Below are 25,372 nucleotides of genomic sequence, written 5' to 3' on the forward strand. Positions count from 1 at the left end.
TAAGAAACTAAATCACCTGGAACTGAAGGTGAAGGAAAACACGAGTCATCACCCACCCAGCATTACGTACCCGGCAGATTATGATGATGATGAAGGATTGCGCTCAAGCGTTGTGTTCGTTTAGTGACTAGAACGACTAGAACATTCGAGGTGAAGCAAATGAGTCATCCCCTCTAACAAAGCCATTCCGGGAGATGATGATGGCGGCGATGAAGGGTGTCAAGTGGCGTTTGCATGTTTGGTCTGTGCTTGCGTCTGTTTGCTCGCCCTTCAGGCCTGTGACTGGCCCCATTCACTCACTACACTGAGATACATACCCTAGTTCAGGACAAGAAAAGCCAACCACCATATCTTAGAAGAGTACAATAATATCAAGCACTCTTACAGTATACTAATACTACCTTTTTACTACAGTCTACAATAAAACACTCTTACAATATAGGTAAAGCCCAAAACTCCACCTCTCACATCAACTATATCCAAAGGTCAAAAAGGATATCGGTCGGGTTCTAGTGAGCGTCTTTTGGGGGTTCATACTACAAAAGAAGGGTCAAACTACAACTAGGGTCATTAAACTACTTAAATTCTGGAAATGTCTAAAACGCTACGATTACTACCTTTGTACTACAGTCTGAAGAATACAGGCAGGTGGCGCGTTACCCAGAAGCCGACCGTGCTCATCGGGTTAATTGTTTCTGTAAGAGATAATCCTGAGTGGAGGCCAAGGGGACGCCCACAGAGTTCGTGGCTTGAGCAAGTCGATAGTTCCCCGGGTTTGGCGTCGTAGGGTGGGCGAGAAGACGCACCCCCCATCGTATGCCCCCTGAATTGCTGATTGATGAAGGCCTGGGCCCAGATTCACAAAGATACTAAATACACATTAACATAACTACACACTATTGATTTAGCGACCGACGTTAACTCGTGACGTCATCAAATAGTTGGTATTGTTATTACCGCGGAGCTTTGTGAATCGCACTTTTGTTGTTGAGTCCCAAAACTACACACTAATCCGGGGCCTGATGTCACAACGATGTTTATATAAGCCACTGTGCCAAATAATTTAATGCATTCTGAGTAATGATAGATACTAATAAATTTGAGTCGTATTATAAGACATTTCGCCCCCCAAGAACACATATTTGACAAGGCTTTCGTAGGAGTTGTGGGCATTTCCAGGAGTAGTTTTATGACCTTAGTGGTAGTTTGACCCTTCTTCTGTACCATGAACCTAAAAAAACATCCATTAGGACCCCCGATTTATCCCCTCTGACTTAGAAGCGAAAGTGTCTTGTGATACCAGCCTTATCACGGGGGCGTGGGTCCATCTATCACGTGTTGATCCTGCAGGGTGGCGGCGCAGGGGCTGGCGGGGCTCGAGGCGGGGCACGGGGCGCTCTCAAGCTCGAACAAGATAAGTTCGTTCTCACCCCGCTTCAAGATTGACCAGGGCACGTACAGAGTGACCTGGGGACCAACCTCCGGCCAGTACCGCCCCAGGCAGAACTTGTTGACCCACGCCACGCCCTGGGGAACAGAGAGGGTGGGAAAGGATATTGAGGGCATTAAGACTATTATAAAGAGTATATTAAGTTTCCAGCAGATCTTGTTAACTTTTTCATTGTCATTTTCCTTCATTTTTTTTTCTATTTCCTTCATTAATTTATCTGTTCTTTCCTTCATGCGTTAATAATATCTTACTTCATTTCCCCTTTCTTCCATCGTGCGATATTGATTTTTCCTTTATTCATTCCTTCATTCACTTTTCATTCACTCATTCATTCATCTCTCTCTCTCTCTCTCTCTCTCTCTCTCTCTCTCTCTCTCTCTCTCTCTCTCTCTCTCTCTCTCTCTCTCACTCACCTTCGTCCACCCATCAACCCTCAGGAAGGTATCAAGCGGATGAGGGTCTTCGTCAGGAACGGTGAAGACGCCTCTGTAGTAGGTGAGGCCGCCGCTGGGGGTGCCGGGGGTGGCGGGGGCGTGGCCGAGGCTGGGGGCGGCGGCCAGGATGGAGACGTTGGCGAGGGGCACGGCTGTCATGTTCCACCCCTTCAGGAGATGCCCGTTGAGAGTGACGTTCGTGGTGAGGCCCTGTGTGGAGGAGGAGGAGGAGGAGGAGAAAAGAAGGAGTATAAGAAAAAGAAGAAGTAGAAAGGAGAAGAAGATGAAGAAGACGAAGAACGAGCACAAGAAGAAGAACAGGAAGAAGAAGAAGAAGAGGAAGGAGAAGAACAGGAAGAAGAAGAACAATAATAATGATAAGAAGAACAAGAACAAGAAAGAGAAGAACAAGAAAGAGAAGACGAACAAGAACAAGAAAGAGAAGAAGAAGAAAAGACGAAGAACGCGCACAAGAAGAACAAGAAGAAGAAGAAGAAGACGAAGAAATAACGTTACAGAAGAGCTTATGCACAGGTTAATATTTTTTTTACCTCTTTTATTTTACTTCCCTTTTTATCCCTTTTCTTCATTCTATTCTTTCTATTCATCTATTCTTTCCTTCATTCCTTTATTATCTCTTTCCGTCATACATCCAAGCTTTCTTTCTCTCTTCTTTCCTTCACCTATCCATGCATTCATATCTCTCCCTGTCTTAACTAGCCTACTCTTTTCTTTTAAATACGTCCACAACTAGCCTATTCAACCCTTATCTAAACCCACAACAACCTCAATCTACTTTAGTCATCGCTACAATAGGTTACTTGGGCCAAAAGCGACGGATATGAACACTAAGGCCACGCGTAGCTGCACCCTATCCACCCCCTCAACATAACCGTCCACCTCCCCTTGCCTTGAAGTCGTTAGTGTGCGGCCCGGCTGATATCCTTCCCTGGCTCTCCACCACCACCGTTATCGCGTCCCCTTCCAGCGCCGTCACCGCCACGTCCGTCATCGCCTCCTCTCGCGACACCAGCCCCGCCTCACGCCCCGCCACGAACACGTACCCACGGTCGTGCATGCCAGGGAGGCTCAGGCGTGCAGGGTCAGGCTGAAGAGAGAAAATGGGTCTTGGGTTGGTACTGTCAGAGCCCTTCACTTCTCACATCAACTGTATCCAAATGTCAAAAAGGAGGTCAGTTGGGTTCTGATGAGTGTTTTTTATAGGTTCATGTTACAAAAGATGGTTTCTCACACTTATTATTCTGGAGGTTACGCTGGAGGAGTTAATAAAAGAAAGAGAGAGAGAGAGAGAGAGAGAGAGAGAGAGAGAGAGAGAGAGAGAGAGAGAGAGAGAGAGAGAGAGAGAGAGAGAGAGAGAGAGAGAGAGAGAGAGAGAATATAAGCGTTCCCTTTCTCACACTTACCACTGGGACGCTGGAGATGTAAATAAAAGGAAATAAAAGGAAAAGAAAGGGAAAAAAATAAAGAAATAAAGGGAGAAGAAGAATATACATTAACTTTTATGGGAGCAGCGATTAGCTGGCTTTTTTTGTGCCCTTGAGCTGCCTTTGTTGTAAAAAAAAAAAAAAAGGAAAGAAAAACGAAGAAAAATTAAATGAAAGTAGAAGAGAGACTATACACACTTTTACCATTATAAAGGAGACGCTGAAAATGTCGATAAAAGGAAAAGAAAGGTAAAAATACAGAAATGAAAGGAGGAGAGAGACAATAACACTTACCATCTTGAAGGGGACGCTGAAAATATACATTAAAGAAAAAAAGAAAGAGAAAAATAAAGAAATGAGAGGAGGAAAGAGACAATACACTTACCATCCTGAAGGGGACGCTGGAGGTATAAATGACAAGCCCGGCGGACAGGTCAAGGTGCTCGAAGGTGAGGGGCCAGGGGCTGTGTGTCGCGGGCAGGCGCTGGGCCACCTCCCACAGGCTGGCGGCGGCTGTCATGTTCACCTGCCCGTACATACCTTTCTTCGAGGGGCCTGGGAGGGGACCTTGAGGCACGGGGAGGTACTGGGGGAGGGAAAAAATAACGTAATGGTGGAAGTAAAAGGATAACACTGCAAGTTACTACGAAAAAGTGTAATAAAGTGATTCTATTTACAGTGTATGGTGAATAGGAAGAAAGTATATACGGCCCACAGAAGGAAAGAGAAATATTGCAAGAAATAAAACTGATTAAGTGTTAGAATCTATAAGAGGGTCAATTATGCGCTTCATTCCCGCAGAAACGTTGTCATCTTGCAAACTTAATCAGGACACTATGGCATAAAAGAAATGTGTGTGTGTCTGTGCATAAGCTCTTCTGTAACATCACTTTTCTTCTTCGTCTTCTTCTTCTTCTTCCTGTTCTTGTTCTTTTTGTGCTCGTTCTTCTTCATCATCATCTTTTCCTTTCTACTTCTATTTCTTATACTTGCAATCTATAATAAGGTGTCAGTTAAACGCTTCCATCCTTCAGCATATTCGTCACTTTGCTAAAAACAGGGATATCAATTTAAGGTACTAGAATCAAATAAAGCGTCACTCAAACGGTCTAATCCCTCCCAACACTCGTCATTCTCCCAGCATAAGGATATTAAGGTATTAGTACTTATTCAGGGGTTACTTAAACGCCTCAATCTCCCAGTCACCTTACAAAACACACAGACATCTCGGTATTAGAATCTATATATGAAGCGTCACTCAAACGGTCCAGTCCCTCCAAACACTCGTCATCCTGCCAGCATAAGGATATCAAGGTATTAGAACCTATTCAGGGGTTACTTAAACGCCTCAATCTCTCAGTCACCTTACAAAACACAGCATCAACTATAAGGACAGGGTATGTGCTTCCTCGTCCCCGTGTATGGATTCTCAAGTGAAGGATGTTCGTTTTGCTGTCTTTTCTGCTTCCATTCACTTATTTTCCATACCCTTCTTTCCTCACTGGCTACTAACCCCCCCCCACCCCCACCCCCGAGCGTGCGTCACCTTGCTCACGACGTCCCGGATCGCCTGGTACTTGTCCGTGGGGTCGCCGGCCTCGGAGACTGGGGCGTCGTAGTCGTAGGAGGTGGGGTTGGACTGGAACTTGTAGTCGTTGTTAGAACCTGGCAAAGGAGAAGGGTTGTGAGGCAGACAGACAGACAGACAGTTATAAAGAGATATATGAACACAATAAAAAGGGGGTTGGGATGGCATGTTTCTCGATCCCTTCTCCTTTTTTGTATAGCTGCGACAATAAACTATCAATCAATCAATCATAATAAAACGGAAACATTGGTTGATAGGGAGATAAATGGAAAAAAATAAGCTGATACATATAAAAGAGATGTACAGAAGTAACTATGTACAGACAGTTATTTTAAGAGATCGACAAACACATGGACTGATAGGCAGATAATTAAAAAGGAGACAGAGAAGGATATACAAAGTTACTGAAAGAAATATAAACCAAAAGGAAAAGAAATCAGATTGACGAACATATGAAAAACAGGCTAATGGACAAAAAGATAAACAACAGATACACAGACAGACAAAAACAGATAGAAAATAAAGGAAGACCGATGAACAGATTACACAGCAGGCAGAGAGAAAAAAACAGACAAATAGACAAAACGACGGATACACAGACAGACAAAAACAGATAGAAAATAAAGGAAGACCGATGAACCGATTACACAGCAGGCAGAGAGAAAAAACAGACAAATAGACAAAACGACGGATACACAGACAGACAAAAACAGATAGAAAATAAAGGAAGACCGATGAACCGATTACACAGCAGGCAGAGAGAAAAAACCAGACATATAGACAAAACGACGGATACACAGACAGACAAAAACAGATAGGAAAAAAAGGAAAACCGATGAACAGATTACACAGCAGGCAGAGAGAAAAAAACAGACAAATAGACAAAACGACGGATACACAGACAGACAAAGACAGATAGGAAAAAAAGGAAAACCGATGAACAGATTACACAGCAGGCAGAGAGAAAAAAACAGACATATAGACAAAACGACGGATACACAGACAGACAAAGACAGATAGAAAATAAAGGAAGACCGATGAACCGATTACACAGCAGGCAGAGAGAAAAAACAGACAAATAGACAATACGAAAGATACACAGACAGACAAAGACAGATAGAAAATAAAGGAAAACCGATGAACAGATTACACAGCAGGCAGAGAGAAAAAACAGACAAATAGACAATACGAAAGATACACAGACAGACAAAGACAGATAGGAAATAAAAGAAAACCGATGAACAGATTACACAGCAGGCAGAGAGAAAAAACAGACAAATAGACAAAACGACGGATACACAGACAGACAAAGACAGATAGGAAATAAAAGAAAACCGATGAACAGATTACACAGCAGGAAGAGAGAAAAAACAGACAAATAGACAAAACGACGGATACACAGACAGACAAAGACAGATAGGAAATAAAGGAAGACCGATGAACCGATTACACAGCAGGCAGAGAGAAAAAACAGACAAATAGACAAAACGACGGATACACAGACAGACAAAGACAGATAGGAAATAAAAGAAAACCGATGAACAGATTACACAGCAGGCAGAGAGAAAAAACAGACAAATAGACAAAACGACGGATACACAGACAGACAAAGACAGATAGGAAATAAAGGAAGACCGATGAACAGATTACACAGCAGGCAGAGAGAAAAAACAAATAGACAAAACGACGGATACACAGACAGACAAAGAAAGATAGGAAAAAAAAGGAAAACCGATGAACAGATTACACAGCAGGCAGAGAGAAAAAAACAGACATAGACAGGCAGACAGACAGACATTCTCGGATCCTTGCCTGCGGTGAGCCCGAAGGAGGTGCCGCCGTGGAACATGAACATATTGACGGAGGCGTTGAGGGCCAAGATAGCGTCCAGCCCATTGGCGAGCTCCTGCAGGGGGAGAGAGAGAGAGAGAGAGAGAGAGAGAGAGAGAGAGAGAGAGAGAGAGAGAGAGAGAGAGAGAGAGAGAGAGAGAGAGAGAGAGAGAGAGAGATATTTATATATATATAGAGAGAGAGATAAATGACGGTGAAAATAAATTAAGTGATGTCTCCGTATTTCACTTTATATATGAGAGAGAGAGAGAGAGAGAGAGAGAGAGAGAGAGAGAGAGAGAGAGAGAGAGAGAGAGAGAGAAAGGAAATTGTCAAGTCTCCGTATTTCACTTTATATATGAGAGAGAGATATAAAAGACGGTGAAAATAAATTAAGTGATGTCTCCGTATTTCACTTCATATCAAAACAGAAAACAAAAAAACACTTATAAACACTATGAATGACGTCTCACCAAACGGGAAAAAAATAACTCCTACATTCGAATTTACAGGCAATCATGGCTAACTGTGTGTTACGATAAGGAAAAGGAAGGAAAACACAAATATCTCGGAACTTACACACCCACACATGACAAAGGCTTTCGTAGAGACTGTGTTAGTGTTTCCAAGGGTAGTTTTATAAGCAGGGGATAGTTTGACAAAGCTTCTGCACCATGAACGTGAAAAACCACTTATGAGAACCCGACTATCCTCTTTTTTGGCTTTTAGAAAATAGTAATAGTTGTTGTTAGAGCCGAAAACGTCTAAGAAACCGAACCTCCACAACACCTATAACCCTTTCTTCCCGCCATTGTCCCTCTCCCCCTGCCTAACCCAGAGCCCCCCAGCCCTCCACCTGGGTATCAAGGGTGTGGTGTGCCTCCCCCCAGTGGTCCATCCAGCCGGAGTGATATTCGGAGTTGGCGTGTGGGCCGCGGGGTTCGAAAAGGCGCTGAATCCTGAACATCTCCTGAGGGTCCTTGCCTGGCCGAGGGGAGACAGGGCGAAGAGAATTACAGGGAAGAAACGCGATAATATAAACTGTTTTTACACCTTCTTTATCCCATTTAGTTGTTTTACTCCGTTTATTCGATTTTTTACCCTTCCATCTTCCTCATTTTACCTTATAGACTCGGTTTCTGCTCAATTCAACTCAATTCAATCTCGAAACAGTTACGCCCTATATCTATTCGCTACCCGTTAATTCTCTTTTTTATCCATTTTGTATTCTTTGCGATCTTCCTTCCGTTTTCCATTCATATTTCTACTGGTATATTCGCATTTCTTCGTCTATTCGCATCCAAGTCTCGTCTTTATTCTGCCTATCTCAATTTCTACCGTTTATTACCCCTAGCTCTGTTTTCCTTCGTCTGTTCCCTTACTACGCTGAGTTTTACCTTTCCCATGCACCAACCTTGTTTAACTTCATGCATTTCCTTCCTGTCCTAATTTTTAACGTTTATCCCCCCCCCCCCCCCCCCAGCCTTGTTCAACTTCGTCTATTCCCTTTTTGCTATCATTATTTTTACCGCTCCTTCCAGCCCTGTTTTACTTCGTCTATATCCTTCCAGCCCTAGTTTCTACCGTTGTTTTATTCTACTTGTTTTACTTCAGCTCGCTTTCCGCCCCTTCACCGCCTCCCGCGCCAGCACCTTGGTATCTACAGTGTGGTGTGGCTCCCCCCAGTGGTCAAGCCAGCCGGGGTAGTACTCGGAGTTGACCAGGGGGCCGCGGGGCTGAAAGAGGCGCTGCATAAAGAACATCAGGCCGGGGTTCCTGTCTGCACGAGAGAAGAGAAGAAATAGTATGGGTGAGGATAGGGATGAGGAGGAGGGGATGGGTTAGCATGAGAAGGGAAGGGAAGGAAAGGGATGATAAAGGAAAGGGAAGGGGATGGATAGGAAAGGAAGGGATAGGAAGGGATGAGAAGGGATGGGATGGGTAGGGATGAGAAGAGAGGAGAAGGGATGATTTGAGGAGGGAATGGGATATGAGGAAATGAGAAGCGAAGGAAAGGAAAGGGAAGGGAAAGAAAATGAAAGTGAGAGAAAGAAATAAAGAAAAGAAGAGAGAAAGAAAGAAAAAAAGAGAAAGAAAGAAAGAGAGAAAGAAAGAAAAAAGTCTAATCATACTTCTATTTCGCACTATTTCACACTTTTATATTCTCATTCAGAAAACCTACTTCTGCTACTACTACTATTACTACTACTACCACTACTCATTCTCCTCCTCCTCCTACTACTACTACTACCACTCCTGCCTACCCACTAAAACCCCTCCTACTCCCCCTCCCCTTCCCCATCCAGTTCCTCACCTACGCCGAAGTCCACCGTGGCGTACACCTCCGGAATCCTGCCCTCCATAAGGTGGCTGAGGAGCGGGTTGTCCACCGTGAAGAGCACAACGTTCGGGCCCAGCTGCTGCCGCGTCAGGTCCCGAAGGTGGGCCGTGTAGCGATGGTCACACAGCCCCACCAGACACCCATACTCGTTCTCCAGCTGCCCCCGCACACACACACACACACACACACACACACACACACGTAGGTTTGATTAGTAGGCTATGTGTACTTACAGGGGAAGAAAAAGAGTGTGTCATATAAAGCAAACTGAGATGCAACAAAATATATGATAGGAAAAAGATAATATGAATAGGATAAGAAAGATTGTGATGAGAGAGAGAACATATGCAAACCGTTAACTAGACAAATAAGGTTAAAAATTCAGTTCATATAAAGCAAAATAATGTAACAAAATATATAGGTAAGTAATTAGAAAAGGAAGAGAAAACAGATGCAAAACCTTATCCAGGCATACAAAGAGAAGAAATCTGGTTCTAATAAAGTAAAATAAGGGAAGAAAATATATGAAAAAAATAGAAAAAAAAGACAATTACAAAATTTCGTTCCGTATAAAGCAAATGAATGTAAAAAAAAAGTAGGAATAATTAGATAAGGAAGAGAAAACTGATGCAAAAAGTTATATAGAGAAAAACAAGAAGAATTCGTTTCATATATATATATATATATATATATATATATATATATATATATATATATATATATATATATATATATATATATATATCAAATAAAGTCTATCTATCTATCTATTAATTTATCTAATTATCTATATATATATATATATATATATATATATATATATATATATATATATATATATATATATATATATATATATATATATATGAATAATTAAATAAGAAAGATAAAAAAAAACAGAAGGAAAACATTATCTAGAAAAAACAAAGAGAAATATAAATTCGTCTCATTTAAAGCAAGCCAATGTAACAAAATATATAAATAACTTAATAAGAAAGGAAAAAAACGAATCAAAACTTTATAAAGAGTCAAACGAGCATCTCTTCATGATTCCTAAAGGATGTTGCGTCTGTAGATTCGGTGTGTGTAACGTCTTCGGCTCAACGGAAAGTTGTTTGGTACCGGTGGAAGTGACGTCACACACAGAGAGAGAGAGAGAGAGAGAGAGAGAGAGAGAGAGAGAGAGAGACGCTCGCTGACGCAACAAAAAAAGACTGCCCTTCGTTGTTGTTTTTTCCTTACGTCTCATTTTCTTCCTTAGACAATAAATAAATATATAAATGATCCACAAGAGAGAGATTTTGAAGTTTCCTTACACATAAAAGCCTGGTTCTCTCTCCCTATCTATCTATCTAACTATCTATTGATCTATCTATCTATCCTTCCCACCACCAAGGTCAAAGGTCAGTGGGACGGAGATGAGCACCGAGGTCACGCGCAGCTATAGAATACGCTCTTAACTTAACCTTTACCTTATTTATCTGTCTATCTTTCTATCTGCCTATTTATATATCCTTCTATCTATCTATCTATCCACCTATCTAGCCTACCTATCGTATTTCCCTTCCTAAGAAACATGAATGGCAACTTTTTATCCCTTCTCGTCATTATAATCAGTCAACAGAAGTCCAGAAAAAAACACTAACGACACACACACACACACACACACACACACATCTATCTATCTACCTGTCTAACTAGCTCACCTGTATCGTAATGACGGGCCCGCCATTCTCGTAGAGCAGCGGACGTATCTTCGGCAGCAGCACCTCGCCCAGCCATCGGTCCATGTGGAGAAGGAAGTCTGGACACGCGAGGAAGAGAGGAGAGGGGTAGAGAGATGCATGGATGGAGATGGGTAGGTAAGTAGATGGGTAGATAGATTGATTGGTTGATTCATTGGCATATAGTCGGGCAAGTAGTTAGATAGATGGATAGATATTTTTTTACAGCAAAGGAAATAGCTCAAGGGCAAAAAACAAAGGAAACAATGCTGAAAAAAAGCCCGCAGGTTGGTAGATGGACAGGTAAATGTATAGATGGCTGGATGGATAGAGATAGATAGATAGAGAGAACTTACTTACTGGGGTCAGAGGTGCGGAGACGGATATCAGGGTGGAGTTTCAGGAGCCAATAAGGTAGTCCACCCTGCAAACGGAGAAAAAATAAAATACATATAGGCCCAAACAGCGTCCCCTTCATGAGCAGACGAGACTGGGCCAGTTTCACAGTTCCCCATGACGGGTTAGTAAGCTCCCAAACCAATACCAGAGCCTTCGAAATGTCCTTGTATAGTGACTGGTGTTTATATTTAAGTTCACGAATTTGACGAAACTATACAGGAAAAGTCCTGTGTATTTAGTGTGGCATCGAAGACCTCACCATTTTGGATTGTATGGGATTGTGTAGTTTGGTTCGGGCTATTATGAAGACACTGTGTTGGACTGTGAAATCGGCTCTATGAAAAGCAAAAGAGACAATGACAGTTAATTAAGTAGAATAATAATAAGAAGGGAGGAGGGGGCTAACAGCAATATATAATGAGTTAACAGGTAGGTATACTGACTCTTACTTCATATATATACCCTCTTTCGAAACTGACTTCTCTTTCGGCCACCTCTTTTGATTCTTTTTTGTAGGAGCAGCGAGTAGCGGGCTTTTTTTTCCATTATTGTCTCCTTTTTTTGTGCCCTTGAGCTGTCTCCTTTGTTGTAAAAAAAAAAAAAAAAAATACCCTCTCGAAATAGCCACAGTCACAGGTTGGGCATGTGTTATCCGTAGATGCTAAAGGCTATTCACTCCTCCTAAGGGCTCACCATGTCCCTCTCGGCGCAGATGTAGGGCCCGATGCGGAGGATGACGTCGAGGCCCAGCTTCTGTGCCGTGCGGATGAACGCCTCGAGGTCACTGTTCCCCGTGAAGTGATACTCTCCCTGACGCGGCTCGTGGGTGGACCATTCGATGACCCTGGCGACGTGGGGAGGTGTTTGGTTACTACTACTACTACTACTACTACTACTTCTACTACTACTACTACTACTACTACCTATTCTAGAGTCCTACTACGACTTCTATACGTATGCCTCTACAAACCGATCTACCTCCTCCTGTGCAGGTAAAAAGATACTACTACTACTACTACTATTGCTACTACTACTACGAGCTATCTAGACGCCGCCTACTACGACTACTATACGTATATACCTCTGGAAACCGATCTACTTCATTCTGTGCAAAGTTTAATCATTTATAATTAGATTTTGATTATGTGCAGGTAAAAAGATAAAGAACGAACGACGAGAAACAAAAGAGAAATGACGAGGAGGTATATAAGACGGAGGAGGCGATGGAGAAAGACGAGGAGCAGGAGGGAGCAGAAAACTAGAAATACAACAGTGCCAAATGCCAACACATCCACTCCTTACGTCTGGACAGCATTGAAGCCCGCCATCCTCAGCTTCCAGAGACGATCCGGCCAGTCAGCGGCCAGCACGCGGAAGTAGTGGATGGAGCCGGCCACGTAGCGGTGCGGGCGGCCGTCCTTCAGGAACTGGTTATTGGCATAGTCGATCTCGAAGCTACGCGACTGGTGAAAAAAAAAGAGGAGAATGGGGAGAGGGTGAGTTCGATGGGTGAGATGCGTCTTGAGGGGGAATTAGGCAGCTCAAGGGCAAAAATAAACAAAAACAAAAAAAAAATCGCTAACCACTGATCCTATATAAGAGAAAATAGATGTTTGTTAGTTATTAGTTATATAGTTGGTGTTAAAGAGATATATGGCTATTGAAAAAGGATGGATAAGATGGAAGGGTTCATTTGGTTCTCTCTCTCTCTCTCTCTCTCTCTCTCTCTCTCTCTCTCTCTCTCTCTCTCTCTCTCTTTTTCACTGTATGTGTGTGTGTGTGTGTGTGTGAGAGAGAGAGAGAGAGAGAGAGACTGACGCAATACCTGGGCTACCCTTTCCTACTTCCTGAAGACACGACGCGGGCGATGACGCAAGAATGACGTCATTGCCACCTCAATACTTCTTATCAACGGCTCACCTTCCCCTAAACACACCCACTGAAGGCGTCTATAATTAGCGTGTCGACGTAATGGCTTTTATAGTGATGAGGTAGAGTTGGATTTCCTAGTGCAAGTGTATTCTATTTCTAACGAGGAAGGATCGAATAGGCTAGGAGGGACAAAAGGGATGAGGAAATCTGCTCGACCACTTAGTTTTTTATTGTACTTATTCTTATCATTGTTATTAGTGTTATTGTTGTTGTTGATGATGATATTGGTGGTGGTGGTGGTGGTGGTGTAAGGCCCGCGGGTAATAATAATAATAATAATAATAATAATAATAATTGTAGCCTAATACCGCTGCTCTTCTCTTTTTTCCCTCTTTACTTATGCAACACAAGTAAAAAGGGAACGAAAGAAAGAGGAGAGAGAAAACAAAACAAAGAGGAGGAGAAGGAGGAGGAGATTAAGAAATAGGAAATACAAAAATAAATAATAAAGAGAGGAAGGAGGAGAAAGAAAAGAGGAAGAAAGATAATACAAGGAGGAGGAGGAGGAGGAGGCGATGAAGAAATAGGAAATATACAAACGTAGATGACAAAGGAAGGAAGAAGGAGAAAGAAAAGACAAAAGAGGAGGAAAGATAATACAAAAAGGAGAAGTCGGAGGAGGAGGAGGCGATGAAGACAAAGGAAATACAAACAAAGATAACAAAGGAAGGAAGGAAGGAAGAGAAAGAAAAGAGAAGAGGAAGTGAGAAAGGAAGGAAGGAGATGAAATAATTACAGAAACATACAAAGAACGTACACACACACACACACACACACACACGTGCATCTGATGACACATACCAGCAACAAGTTCAGTATGTTTCCGGGGGAAGGAGGATGTAGAAGGAGGTTGAAAGGAGGAGGGTAGAAAAAGGGGAGGAGGGTAGAAGAAGGGGGTTGAAAGGGGGAGTAGGGTAGAAGAAGGGGGTTGAAAGGGGGAGTAGGGTAGAAGAAGGGGGTTGAAAGGGGGAGTAGGGTAGAAGAAGGGGGTTGAAAGAGGGGGTGTAGAAGAAGGGGGGTAGAAGCTATATATAGGAAGGGGGTGAAAGTGGAAGGGGTAGAAAGGGAGTGTAGAAGGAAGGGAGTGAAAGGAGAAGAGGTAGAAATGGGGTGTGGGGGGTGAGATTGAGAAATTGACGTCACCTCTGGTTTGTACGCCTCCAGTCAAGATAGGAAGCCGTTTGTCGGTGGATGAGGTCACTGTCCTTGAGGTGTGTGTGTGTGTGTGTGTGTGTGTGTGTGTGTTTAACTCCTCCTTTTTTTGTGTGTGAATCAACCATATTTCTTTGTCCTTGCTCTACGAGATGCCCAGAGAAAGTTAGCCTCCTCTATTGAACCTTTTCCTTTCTCTGTCTTCTTCCTTACTCTAAACACCCAAATGAAAAGGGGATGAAACAGTAAGGAAAGAGAATGTTAGGTTAAGTTAGGTGATGTCAGGTTAGGTGAGATGAGGTAAGGTTACGGTAGGGTAGGTAAGGTTAGGTTAGATTTCAAGATTTAACTGAGCCCAACATAATATATAATTAGTGTAGTACAACAATCTTATGTTATGAGTGTTTAAGTACGGTATATATGAGTATGGTGAAGGAATATATATATATGTTTCTTGGTTAGTGTGAAGAGTGTGTAGTGGATGGGTGGCATAACATAAAGGTGTACTGTACAAATGGTTCTAGTGCGTAAGAGAAAGCAAAAGAGTAAAGAAAGATAGATAGGAGTTTGAGATGAAGAAAAAAGGTTTGGGTGATATTTTGAACTCATTCCATTATTTCTTCATATACGTATTCGGTTATTCTTTCTTTTAGAGGTGAAAATAGCAGACATAAGAATTTAGAAGGCAATAGAAAGCGAAAGAAAAAAAAATGAAATGAATGGAGATGAAAAAAAAAAATTGTCTGGGTAGCCTACTATTTTGAACTATATATTCAATCTTTATTTATATTCAGTTATTCATTTTATTTATCGGTGTGTGTCGCCTGAAAGGTTATCAAACACACCTGTACAGAGAAACATGCACTCGGGCAATCACAGGTGGGTTGATGTGTAAGCGATCAAGTTACCGGTGATTACGAGTACAGGAACGGTTCTAAGACATTCCTCAGCCCTTCCTTTTCCTTTCCTATTCACTGCTTAACATATTGCACATCATCCGGTTCCTTTCCTTCCCTGTTCACTATATATAGCTAACATTACACATCAGCAGCAGCTTCGTTTTTCTTTTCCTATTTACTACCTAACATTACAATCAGACGCTTGCCTTTCCTTTCCTTATTTACTAACTAACATTGCACATCACCCGCTTCCCTTTCCTTTCCCATTTAGAACTAACATCAAACGTCAGAAGCTTCCTTTTCCTTCCCTATTTACTATATACACCGATCATTACACATCACCAGCTTCCTTTTCCTTCCCTATTTACTATATACAGCTATCATTACACATCACCAGCTTCCTTTTCCTTCCCTATTTACTATATACTGCTATCATTACACATCACCAGCTTCCTTTTCCTTCCCTATTTACTATATACACCTATCATTACACATCACCAGCTTCCTTTTCCTTCCCTATTTACTATATACAGCTATCATTACACATCACCAGCTTCCTTTTCCTTCCCTATTTACTATATACAGCTATCATTACACATCACCAGCTTCCTTTTCCTTCCCTATTTACTATATACAGCTATCATTACACATCACCAGCTTCCTTTTCCTTCCCTATTTACTATATACAGCTATCATTACACATCACCAGCTTCCTTTTCCTTCCCTATTTACTATATACAGCTATCATTACACATCACCAGCTTCCTTTTCCTTCCCTATTTACTATATACAGCTATCATTACACATCATCAGCTTCCTTTTCCTTCCCTATTTACTATATACAGCTATCATTACACATCATCAGCTTCCTTTTCCTTCCCTATTTACTATATACAGCTATCATTACACATCACCAGCTTCCTTTTCCTTCCCTATTTACTATATACAGCTATCATTACACATCACCAGCTTCCTTTTCCTTCCCTATTTACTATATACAGCTATCATTACACATCACCAGCTTCCTTTTCCTTCCCTATTTACTATATACACCTATCATTACACATCACCAGCTTCCTTTTCCTTCCCTATTTACTATATACTGCTATCATTACACATCACCAGCTTCCTTTTCCGTTCCTATTCACCAGCTAACAATACATGACCTCTGTCTGTCTGGTGCTGGATCATCATTATAACGCGTCCCTTCCTTCGTCCTCCTGCTCTCCGGAAACGCTGTTCAAACCAAGAGCAACAGAAAGTGATATGACTCATCTTCATGACTCACACGAAAAGTGAATCCCCGTACTTTTATTTTTCACGTGGGGGTCAAATGCATGCAGGTATCTTTCCTCTTTTCTTTCTTTAGGTCGGTAATGTATTTGGAAACCTGCCCAGATCGACTTCAAGAGCAAGCTGTGACTCATCTTCCTGACTCATACGAAGAGTAAATCCCCGTTTTTTATTCATTTACTTAGGATGGGAATGCAAGCACCTCCTTTCTCTCCTCTTTTAAGTAGTATATTTGATTATCCGATTATTCAATAGCCTACAGAGCCACAGGTCTATTTGATTATTCGATTATTCTTTACAAAGCCATACATACGTCCGGTTTTCCAGTGTTCTTTAATTCGAATATAAACAAGAAAGTCATTCAGTTATCTCCATGACTGGCAAACTGAACACTAACTTGAACGAAAACACAATGAAGTATCAGAAAACAAACGAAAACTCTTGATTGCACGTGGTTAGGTTATCTAGAAAGCTTCACTTAACAATAGGAAAATTCATGTAGCCTACTTTATTTTTACTTTAAGGTTGGAATGCAAGCAAGTCCCTTCTCTCATTTTTTTAAAGTTAATCGCGTTTAATCCATCAACTGCATTCTATCCAAACCCAGTCATCCTATTTTCGAGTGTTTGTCTCTGATTAGAATACAAACAACAAATAATTAAGTCATCCTTACTATCCACGTGACAGGCAAACTAAACAGTGACCTCAACTTCTGATTACACGTGGGTCAGTATCTACAAGGTTCAATAATCTACAAAACAGCACAACACTCGGGAAGATAACATGACTCAACCTTTATATATGAGTCACTCCAAAGGTGAATGTTATTTAAACCAGTCAGTCGTCCGGTCACTGCCAGGAGAACAAAGCAAAGGATATCAAGAACCCGTGTGTGTGTGTTGAAACGTTACTCAGGAAATACCAATAGCAAGGTCGACAGAGTAACACCACCGCGTTCAGGAGGACGCGAGTTCAATCCCCGCCCGGTGCCACCAAGCTGGGATTTTTCAGCCGCCGCCGAGTGGCTTAAAACTACCCACATGCTGTCCAGAAGACCACTTATCAACCCGGACTCTAGATTCTAGGATTAAAGATGAGCTCCGGGAGGGCAGCATGAGCCAATGCAAGATGGCGCCACTATAAACACTCGCCTGCGCCAGAACGGGCTGGGCCGACCATCAGGACCCACCGGGAAGAAGCCTTGGGCCGATCATCAGGTCCCACCGGGAAAAAGCCTACCGGCGCTATAGGCCGCGACGTTAAAAAAAAAAAAAAAAAAAAAAATCTAGGAACTGAAGAGTGAAGAACATTGACTAGATAGATATACTTATTTTTGGCTCATGGTTGTGGTACTCTGAGTTCAGATTTACCCACTGTAGAAAATGATAGGATTCAAGATACCAAACACATTTTTTATTAGGCCTATATGTAGATTAAGAAAGACCAAGAACCAAACGTAGGTACATTAATTTAGTCTTAGCGTTTTGACTTTTACACATAAGCAACTATTTCCATGTAGTGCGAGAAGTAATATAGAGGAAACGTGAGGCAAGAAGTAACGTAAATGTAGTGTAACCCAGGAAGCAATGTATAAAGAGCGTGGTCTGGCTCATGTTATCATTCCTCCCTCGTAATCCTATCAACAAGAGGGCGGACATACTCACCTCAGTTACATCAACACCAAGACACAGCACAGCCACAGCCACAGCCAGCACAGCACCGCACCTCCCCATCATTACCGGCTTAACCATTCACTCAGAATAATTAATCAATGGGCCCTGAGTGAGGTATAATTTTCTGGCCAACACAGCAAACTCCGCCACCCCACGACCACTGGCAGCCATGTCTTGGGTTCTCAATAAGCTGATAGGAAAAGTTATCATACTGCCACCCCATCCACTGCACACTAACCAAGAAACATACATATACTCCTTCACCGTACTCATGTATACTTAATCACTCGTAACATAGAGTTTAGCCCAGGAAATAAAGTTAGTAATAGAAAGGATGAATCCAGTATGTTAAGATTGGTCATACTGCCACCCTCTGTTGCCTACTCTTCACACTGACAAAGAAATACTCAATCTTTACATTTATATACTTGAGTACTCATAATACAAAGGGTTAAGCCCAAGAAATAAAGTTAGCAATAAGTATGAATTTATGTAAAGGGTGTACTGCCATCTCTACTCCTCTCTTCACACTTAACAAGTTAGCAATATTAGGGATGACTCTATGGAAAGGTTGTTGTACTCCCATCTATTCCTCTCTTCATACTCAACAAGTTAGCAAAGGATGTACTGCCATCTACTCCCTACTTAGGGGTAAATCTTTAACCAACCATCCTCTTTTCATACTAAACAAGAAACATACAAATACTCCTTTACCACATTCATATATACTTAAGCACTCATAACATACGATTTCAGACCCAGAAGAAAAGCTAGAAGGATGAATTCAGCGGAGAATATTTGTACACGTTGGCAATAAAAGGGATAAACCTGGTATTGAATCTTATACGTTTGGCAGTGTAATCCGTTCATACCAGCCGGCAATAATACTATATAATAACTTCCTAATGTCAGCACACCTTTTTAACTCAGATATAGGTAACCTTCATGGAGAGGTTTTCTAGTTTAAACCCTTCATAACGATTTACTTTTTACTCCTACAAGTACTTACGCCCTTATCTACCTATCGGCTTTTTACCAAACAGAGAAGGCTGACTGCAACAACACCTTATCTTTATCATCTTTATCGGTGACTTTCCACGAACTGAGCGTGATAGACGATGGTACACAGACAACCTTCACATCCTTTGTCTCCTCGAGTCCTCGCCCATCACCAGGAGACAGCCTTAGCACTTCAGGCGATATTCAGTACGACAGTCATGTACAGCCGACAACCAAATAGACCTTTACACCCCAAGTAAATGAAAATATACAGGACACCACTATACTACCAGATTCAGCTACATTATACTGCACTGCCTGATAGCTTAATTCGCCTTCAGCTTTCAAGATTAACATGAGGGTAGAGATGGTTGATGTAGCAAAGAGAACGATCACTACAGCCCTGAAACTTACCCGTCACAAAGCCCTATCTTCTTGTGATGCCATAATTACCTGCCCAACATTCTCCTACAGGTGTACACATAATATCAGGGTTGCTTTTATGTGCATCAACTAACATTGCAAATATTAATATTGACTAGGCCAAAAAAGATGTATAAATTCATATTTTTAAGGTTTTACTGGGGCAAAATATATGGATGAATGGTATAATATTCAGGATACATATTAATATACAGATGAAAGGTAAATAAGTGAAGGAAGGATATTATAAACTATAGTTACCGAGGTATGACATGGACAGAAAAATAATATTAACATTACTTGTCCCTATGAGGTACCTTTTAGATCTTCCATTGACAGTGAGGTTATCTCCTTAAACTATAGCATGCAGGTGTTCAGCTTGCTCATTCATTCCTCAGTTCACCTTTTTATTTAACCTCTGAAGAACAAGTTACATTTGAGTGTCATGTTGGTGGAGGAAGGTTTGAAAGAATCCCTGGATGGTTAGCTGTACCCATTTATTGAGCACACCAGGACATATTTGACTACAAATCGTATATAGTAACAATGACTATTGGTAATAATGGTAATCAAAGAGGGAATAGTTATAAAGCAAAGAAACAAACTCCTCACAAACAAGATGCCAACGGACTGGCATGATAAACTAAACACTAAAATGGAAGGAGCAAACATGGCTGTCATTCACCAGGCAACATTTGTAAGGAGCTTGCCACGTTAAACCTTTATTCTTCGTTAAAACTGATGTTCCAGCGTGTCCGCTACTCTGTATAAGCACCGACTACTGCAATAAAACACAAAAAAGAGAAGTCTCACAAAAACCCGGCAAGTTTCCCTCGCGGTCGGGGCGAGGGCGGGCGGTGGTTTGGTTAAGGTAAAAGTGACACAGGTGCCCTAGTAAGAGGTAAGTCTCCATTCACACAAACAAGGAAACCTCACTGTTGTCATTCCTCGTAGCCACTACAAATGTTGCAGTATTTAGTAGGTTTAATACGCTCGGTACAAAAGGCGAGAGTCCGTCTCTAAGTGAGTCCCAGTGCTTAATGACGGCCTGCCGCTGGAGCTGGCCGGGCCGACGGTTCCGGCGGCCGGGTTAAGGCAGGCCGCGGCCCAGGGGCCACGTCCACCCCAGCGGCTTCCTTCCCTCGCCCTTCCGGAAAGAACAACGCCACTTCATTATATTATCTCTCAAGGACGCACGGACCGAGTTCAGCCCGACAGGCTCCCGGGCTGGGCGCCGGCCGGGCTATTTTGCTACAAACTAGACGACATGGGATGTGATGATGCGCGAGGGTGCGGCGACGAAGGTGACGATGACTGAGGTGAGGCGATGAGGCGAGGGGGTGAGTGGTGACGCGATGAGGTAATGCTAGACACGGTGCGGGGCGGCGGCCCCACGCACACACACGTACACAACACAGCAGAGCCAACCAACACAACTCAAAACTCCGCCGCGGCCCTGCGGACGGCCCGCCCCTGCGCTGACCCCACTGTACAAATAGGCCTATTTTCAAATATATTCATAGAACAAGGAAAATAATAATGAAAAAAGATCCTGCCGGTCCAGCCATCACCAGGGGGGGAGGGGGGAGGGCCCGCTAGCCTCTGCTTCATATCTTCTGGATCTTCTCACCCTTGATGACGGGGTTGTTCCGCCTTATCTCTTCCGCCCCATGCTCGCGGTAGTCAAAGGTGCAGCGGTGCTCGTTGCTGTAGCGGTGCACGGAGCAGAACAGCCCATCACACCGGCACGTGAATCCTGCGATAAGACAAAACAGAACACTTGGTTAACACAAACAAACACTCATAACAATATCCACACTGACTTGAACTAAAACAGAGCTTCAAGACTTCATTCAAGACACAAAACTCATGATTATATGATTATCTGACATTGAAACAAACTTACAGAGGACCACCAGCTCTGAGTACCCACCTGTCAGCCCAACCTTCTTCTTACACATCTGGCATTTGTTTTTCTTCTTCTTTCCTGCATCCTTGTCTGGGCTGGCTGGGTCCAGGTCCTCCGAGGCAGACGCCCCGCCCTCTTCGCTGCTCTCACGCTTCTCCGCCGCTGCCCCGCCCACCTGTCACCCAAGAAAATTAGCACGTAAGTATCATGACAGCCACGGCAACCTGCTGCCTTACCTTAACCAGTTATTTACTATTTCACAACATGCAGTAACTCCTATGAAAAAAAAGTATCAATGGCCACTTAATTAGTGATGTGAAGGGATCTCTTATCTGGTTATGTGAATGTCCAATTTCCTTTCAATGAACTGTGAACACCTTGGCACTTCAACACTTGTTACTTCTTTCATATTGGCTGGGAGAACAGGGAGGGGAACAGAAGGGAAAGGATATGGATGAGGGAGGATGCAGGGAAGGATGTGGATGTGGATGAGGCTGGGAAGGGCAAGGCTGAGGAGAGCAGATGTTTGTGGTTATCGACATGTGGCTAGTGGGCATTATGTGGGGCAGAGAGTGGCACCATTGGCATGGACAATACAGTCAGTTCAGTGTGAGGGCGTGCAGAGCTCCCCGATGGTTGGGTCGCGTCACACTTGGCAGAAGCTTTCAAAGAGAACACATTATGGATGTCAGAGGGATTCGCTTCCATGCAGAACTTGAAGTACAACAGATTTGCTCTCATGCATTTCTTAAGAAATAGCTATTCTTCATTCCCCTAAAAATAGTTAAATGGATCCAGCAAAACATTCTCCAGATGTTGCCTCCATGGTAATCATGGCACACCTGGCAGCTGAAGCTTGCCAGCAATATCTGTCCAGTTAGAAACTTTGTTTCTTACATTATCCCCCACCAGTATTTTGTTAAAGCATTAGTGTAAGAATGTTGGTGTAGCAAGTGTAAAGTGACGATGCACTTTCTGGTCAGAATTTTACTCCACCATGCTCCTTTTTTCCTCTCAAAACCTTTTTGCCAGAGGCACAACCACCCATTTTTTTTCTCATGCTCTGACCACCACCCAAAGTTTAGGGTCCATTCACTTTTTCTTCAACATTAGCTTGACTGACCTGTGTGAGGGAGGGAACCGTGGGCTGAGCAGTGGTGGTGGCAGCCGCCGGGGTCTGATGGAGGGCAGCAGCTGGGGGGGAAGGGCTAGAGGATGCCGGAGAGGTGGGGGAGGTCACACTGGAGGGAGGCTGCTGCTTCTTCTTGAGGGCATCCTTGTAGCACTTTGAGCAGAGCCCGTCAGTGTTGGGGGACCCAAAGAAGCCGCAGCCAGTGCGGCACAGGATGGGCCCGGCCTCAAGCTGGTTGCTCTCTCGCTCCATCCTCCGGTCGATCTGATGGGAAGCCAGAACTCAGTACTCCACTACTGGCACAAACACTCCACTCCCTGTCTACACCTCCTAACTCACTTGATTCTCTCCTTTGTTCCATTTCTACTAAAATTAGTGAATGTTAAGAAGGGTACGTAGTTTCTATTTTTGTGTATAAGAAGGGATACAAAGCAACAGGAAGGTGTTGAGGGAGGGGAATGAAAGAACTTAGCACAACTAATCAATCCAAACAAATCAAATAATTACAGCGCTAAGCAACAAACCCAACCATGTCCATCATGATAAAAGCTATATTGTAAATATCCAAGCATCCTCCCCAGGACTATGCACTCAGCACCCCCTTTGTGTATGCTGTATTTTGATCTATTATGTTACTATTACTCTAGTTGTCATATACAACTATTACTTTTAATTTTCATCAATTACATTCAGACATGGGGTAATAGTAATCAATTAGACAATTAGTTTTAGTGATACAAGCAATGATTTTTCTTGAGTATTAGCAATAAAAGACAAAGCAATAGATGATAGCATTTTTTTCCATTACACTTTTGAGTAATAGATGACGACTAATATAAGTAATATAAAAATAAATCCTGCAATAGACTCGAGTCTACTGGCAGCACAATAACTGCTACACTTTTTTTTTTTTTTTTTTTTTTTTTTAAGCTAACCTGTTGTTCTCCTCCTGCCAGAGTTGTGGACTTTGTGTGGGGCGGGCAGCTGCTGGGCTGCCTCACTCCTCTGTCTGTAGACACCTGCTACCTCCCCTCTGCTCACCCCTCACACACACACACAGGCGCTGGTTTGCACCAACCACACCTGCAGCAGCTGGGCTGGGGTGTGTTGTGTTCCCTCTACTGGTTGTACCTGCCAACAACCTGAAACAGAGGTACAAATTATTAGTGGCACCGCTCCAGGACTTGTTTGTTTATTATACACATAATACCACCATCTAAAGATAGAATAAAAAAAATCCTCCTAGAGATTCATCAGCATACCATGCCACTCAAATAAGTCTTTCATGGCGCTGAAACATCTTGGTCATGTGGCTGCACACCCTGCCAATATTCAACTCCCTGCAGCACACACACACACACACACACGACAAAAAAATGTTTCTTAACTGCAGTTCAAAACACACCTCTTTTGTGAGTGTAATATGTAACATTTAAACAAAAATGTATCTTCTTTTTATTCCAAAGATAAAGTGAAGTCTTTATCAATAACTGTAAGTTAATCAGAGAATGGAAAGAGAAATAAAATAGATTTTTTCCCCCCAAACTAAACAAGGAACAATATACTTCACTGTTTCCTCTTCAAAACCCCAAGGTGAACTGGCCAAAACCCTCACTCACCATTATTACACTTCTTTCCTGATTTTTTTTGGCCAAAAATTATAAGAACTTAATATTAACAATTCAATAATATATTTTCTAGGAAGCATAATTGCTGTACACTCCTACGAAGAAACACGAGAGGAAGAATACGAGGAAAAGACCACTAAGGATTTGGGTTCTGTTGTAATTGGGCACTGAAGTAAGAATTGCCCAATTAAAGAATACCCAATATAGTCATGCCTATCACATTAATCATAAAGTAGATTTTGTCGATAAGTTAATGACAAACAAGGAACAATACAACCCATGTCCCATAACAGCATAAGTCTATCTGATAAAGTTATGATAAGCATCAGTTACACATTTTCTTTGACAAATAAGGGCCATGGGCAAGACAAAAAACAAGACACGATCAGTGGAACAAAAAACTCCACGACACGACACTCTGAGCTCTCACTCAATCCGGATAGTGGCCACCATTGGACCATGACCTCTGTGCCCCTTGGAAACAAGCAGTCCTCCCTCATCATGCCATTCCCTCCATTGTGCCACTCCACAAGGCCTCACCACCAAAAGGCCATCCAACACCCTTCCCCCACCAAGCACTGAACCTCTTAATCTCACTTGGTGCTACTCCCAGATCAAAAGGAAATCCAGTCTTATTGTAGGTACCAGTATCTTCTTATTAGATTTAAGTTTGATATAGTCTAATAATCCCCTTCCCATAAAAACACAAGGACACGCCTCCATCATCCACCATATGGCAAGCAAGCAAGCATGGAAGGAGGCAGGGAGGGCAGGGAGTGGCTGCTAAGCTCACTCTCTTGTCCTTGAAGTGTATGAAATCCAATGCTCTTTCTTTCCCTTCCTTTGTGGCTATAGGTCAAGAAGCACGGTAGGTCGGAGGGCCTCGTGCAAGTGACGCTGTAAATGGGGGACCAGCCACACCAGCTCCTACATGCAAACTGAGACCATGTAGGAAATATAAATAGAGGAAGAACTGAATGCCTAACACGTCCACGCACAAATGTAATGAATATGCACAACACGCCTCCAGCAATAAAAGTACGAGTGTATGTACAATCCCTCAACACTAGATTGTACTTCATTCTCTCAGAGGAAATAGTCCTACATAATTACTACAACTC

The 25,372-nt window shown here is 42.6% G+C and overlaps 2 protein-coding genes across 7 annotated transcripts in view; both read right to left on the reverse strand.

Moving 5' to 3' along the window:
• Positions 1-345: 345 nt before the first annotated feature.
• On the reverse strand, positions 346-18,345 carry LOC127004953 (beta-galactosidase-like). 3 transcript variants are annotated; one of them, XM_050873263.1, is made up of 14 exons: positions 18,152-18,345; positions 12,514-12,674; positions 11,905-12,055; positions 11,173-11,236; positions 10,795-10,892; positions 9,062-9,245; positions 8,400-8,527; positions 7,604-7,717; positions 6,730-6,823; positions 4,876-4,994; positions 3,715-3,915; positions 2,795-2,992; positions 1,864-2,094; positions 346-1,527 (listed from the first exon to the last, which is right to left on the reverse strand). In XM_050873263.1, the coding sequence occupies exons 1-14, from the start codon at positions 18,236-18,238 to the stop codon at positions 1,309-1,311; spliced, it is 2,049 nt and encodes a 682-aa protein (XP_050729220.1). In that variant the 5' UTR covers positions 18,239-18,345; the 3' UTR covers positions 346-1,308. The 3 variants fall into 3 exon arrangements, with proteins under 3 accessions (XP_050729220.1, XP_050729222.1, XP_050729221.1); XM_050873265.1 differs by lacking the exon at positions 8,400-8,527 and having other exon boundaries at positions 7,604-7,731; XM_050873264.1 differs by lacking the exon at positions 7,604-7,717.
• Positions 18,346-20,064: 1,719 nt separating this feature from the next.
• The window catches only part of LOC127004956 (uncharacterized), a 54,777-nt gene continuing 49,469 nt past the window's right edge, over positions 20,065-25,372 (reverse strand). For all 4 annotated transcript variants that reach the window (XM_050873267.1, XM_050873269.1, XM_050873271.1 and 1 more), the window contains 4 exons: positions 23,559-23,765; positions 22,615-22,887; positions 21,516-21,666; positions 20,065-21,338 (listed from right to left, as the gene is read on the reverse strand). In XM_050873267.1, the coding sequence (XP_050729224.1) occupies positions 21,190-21,338; positions 21,516-21,666; positions 22,615-22,875 (561 nt within the window). In that variant the 5' untranslated portion in view covers positions 22,876-22,887; positions 23,559-23,765 and the 3' untranslated portion in view covers positions 20,065-21,189. The remainder of the gene's footprint in view (positions 21,339-21,515; positions 21,667-22,614; positions 22,888-23,558; positions 23,766-25,372) is intronic.

Source organism: Eriocheir sinensis, chromosome 29 (genome assembly GCF_024679095.1).
Source record: "Eriocheir sinensis breed Jianghai 21 chromosome 29, ASM2467909v1, whole genome shotgun sequence".
In the NCBI taxonomy this organism is placed as follows: domain Eukaryota; kingdom Metazoa; phylum Arthropoda; class Malacostraca; order Decapoda; family Varunidae; genus Eriocheir; species Eriocheir sinensis.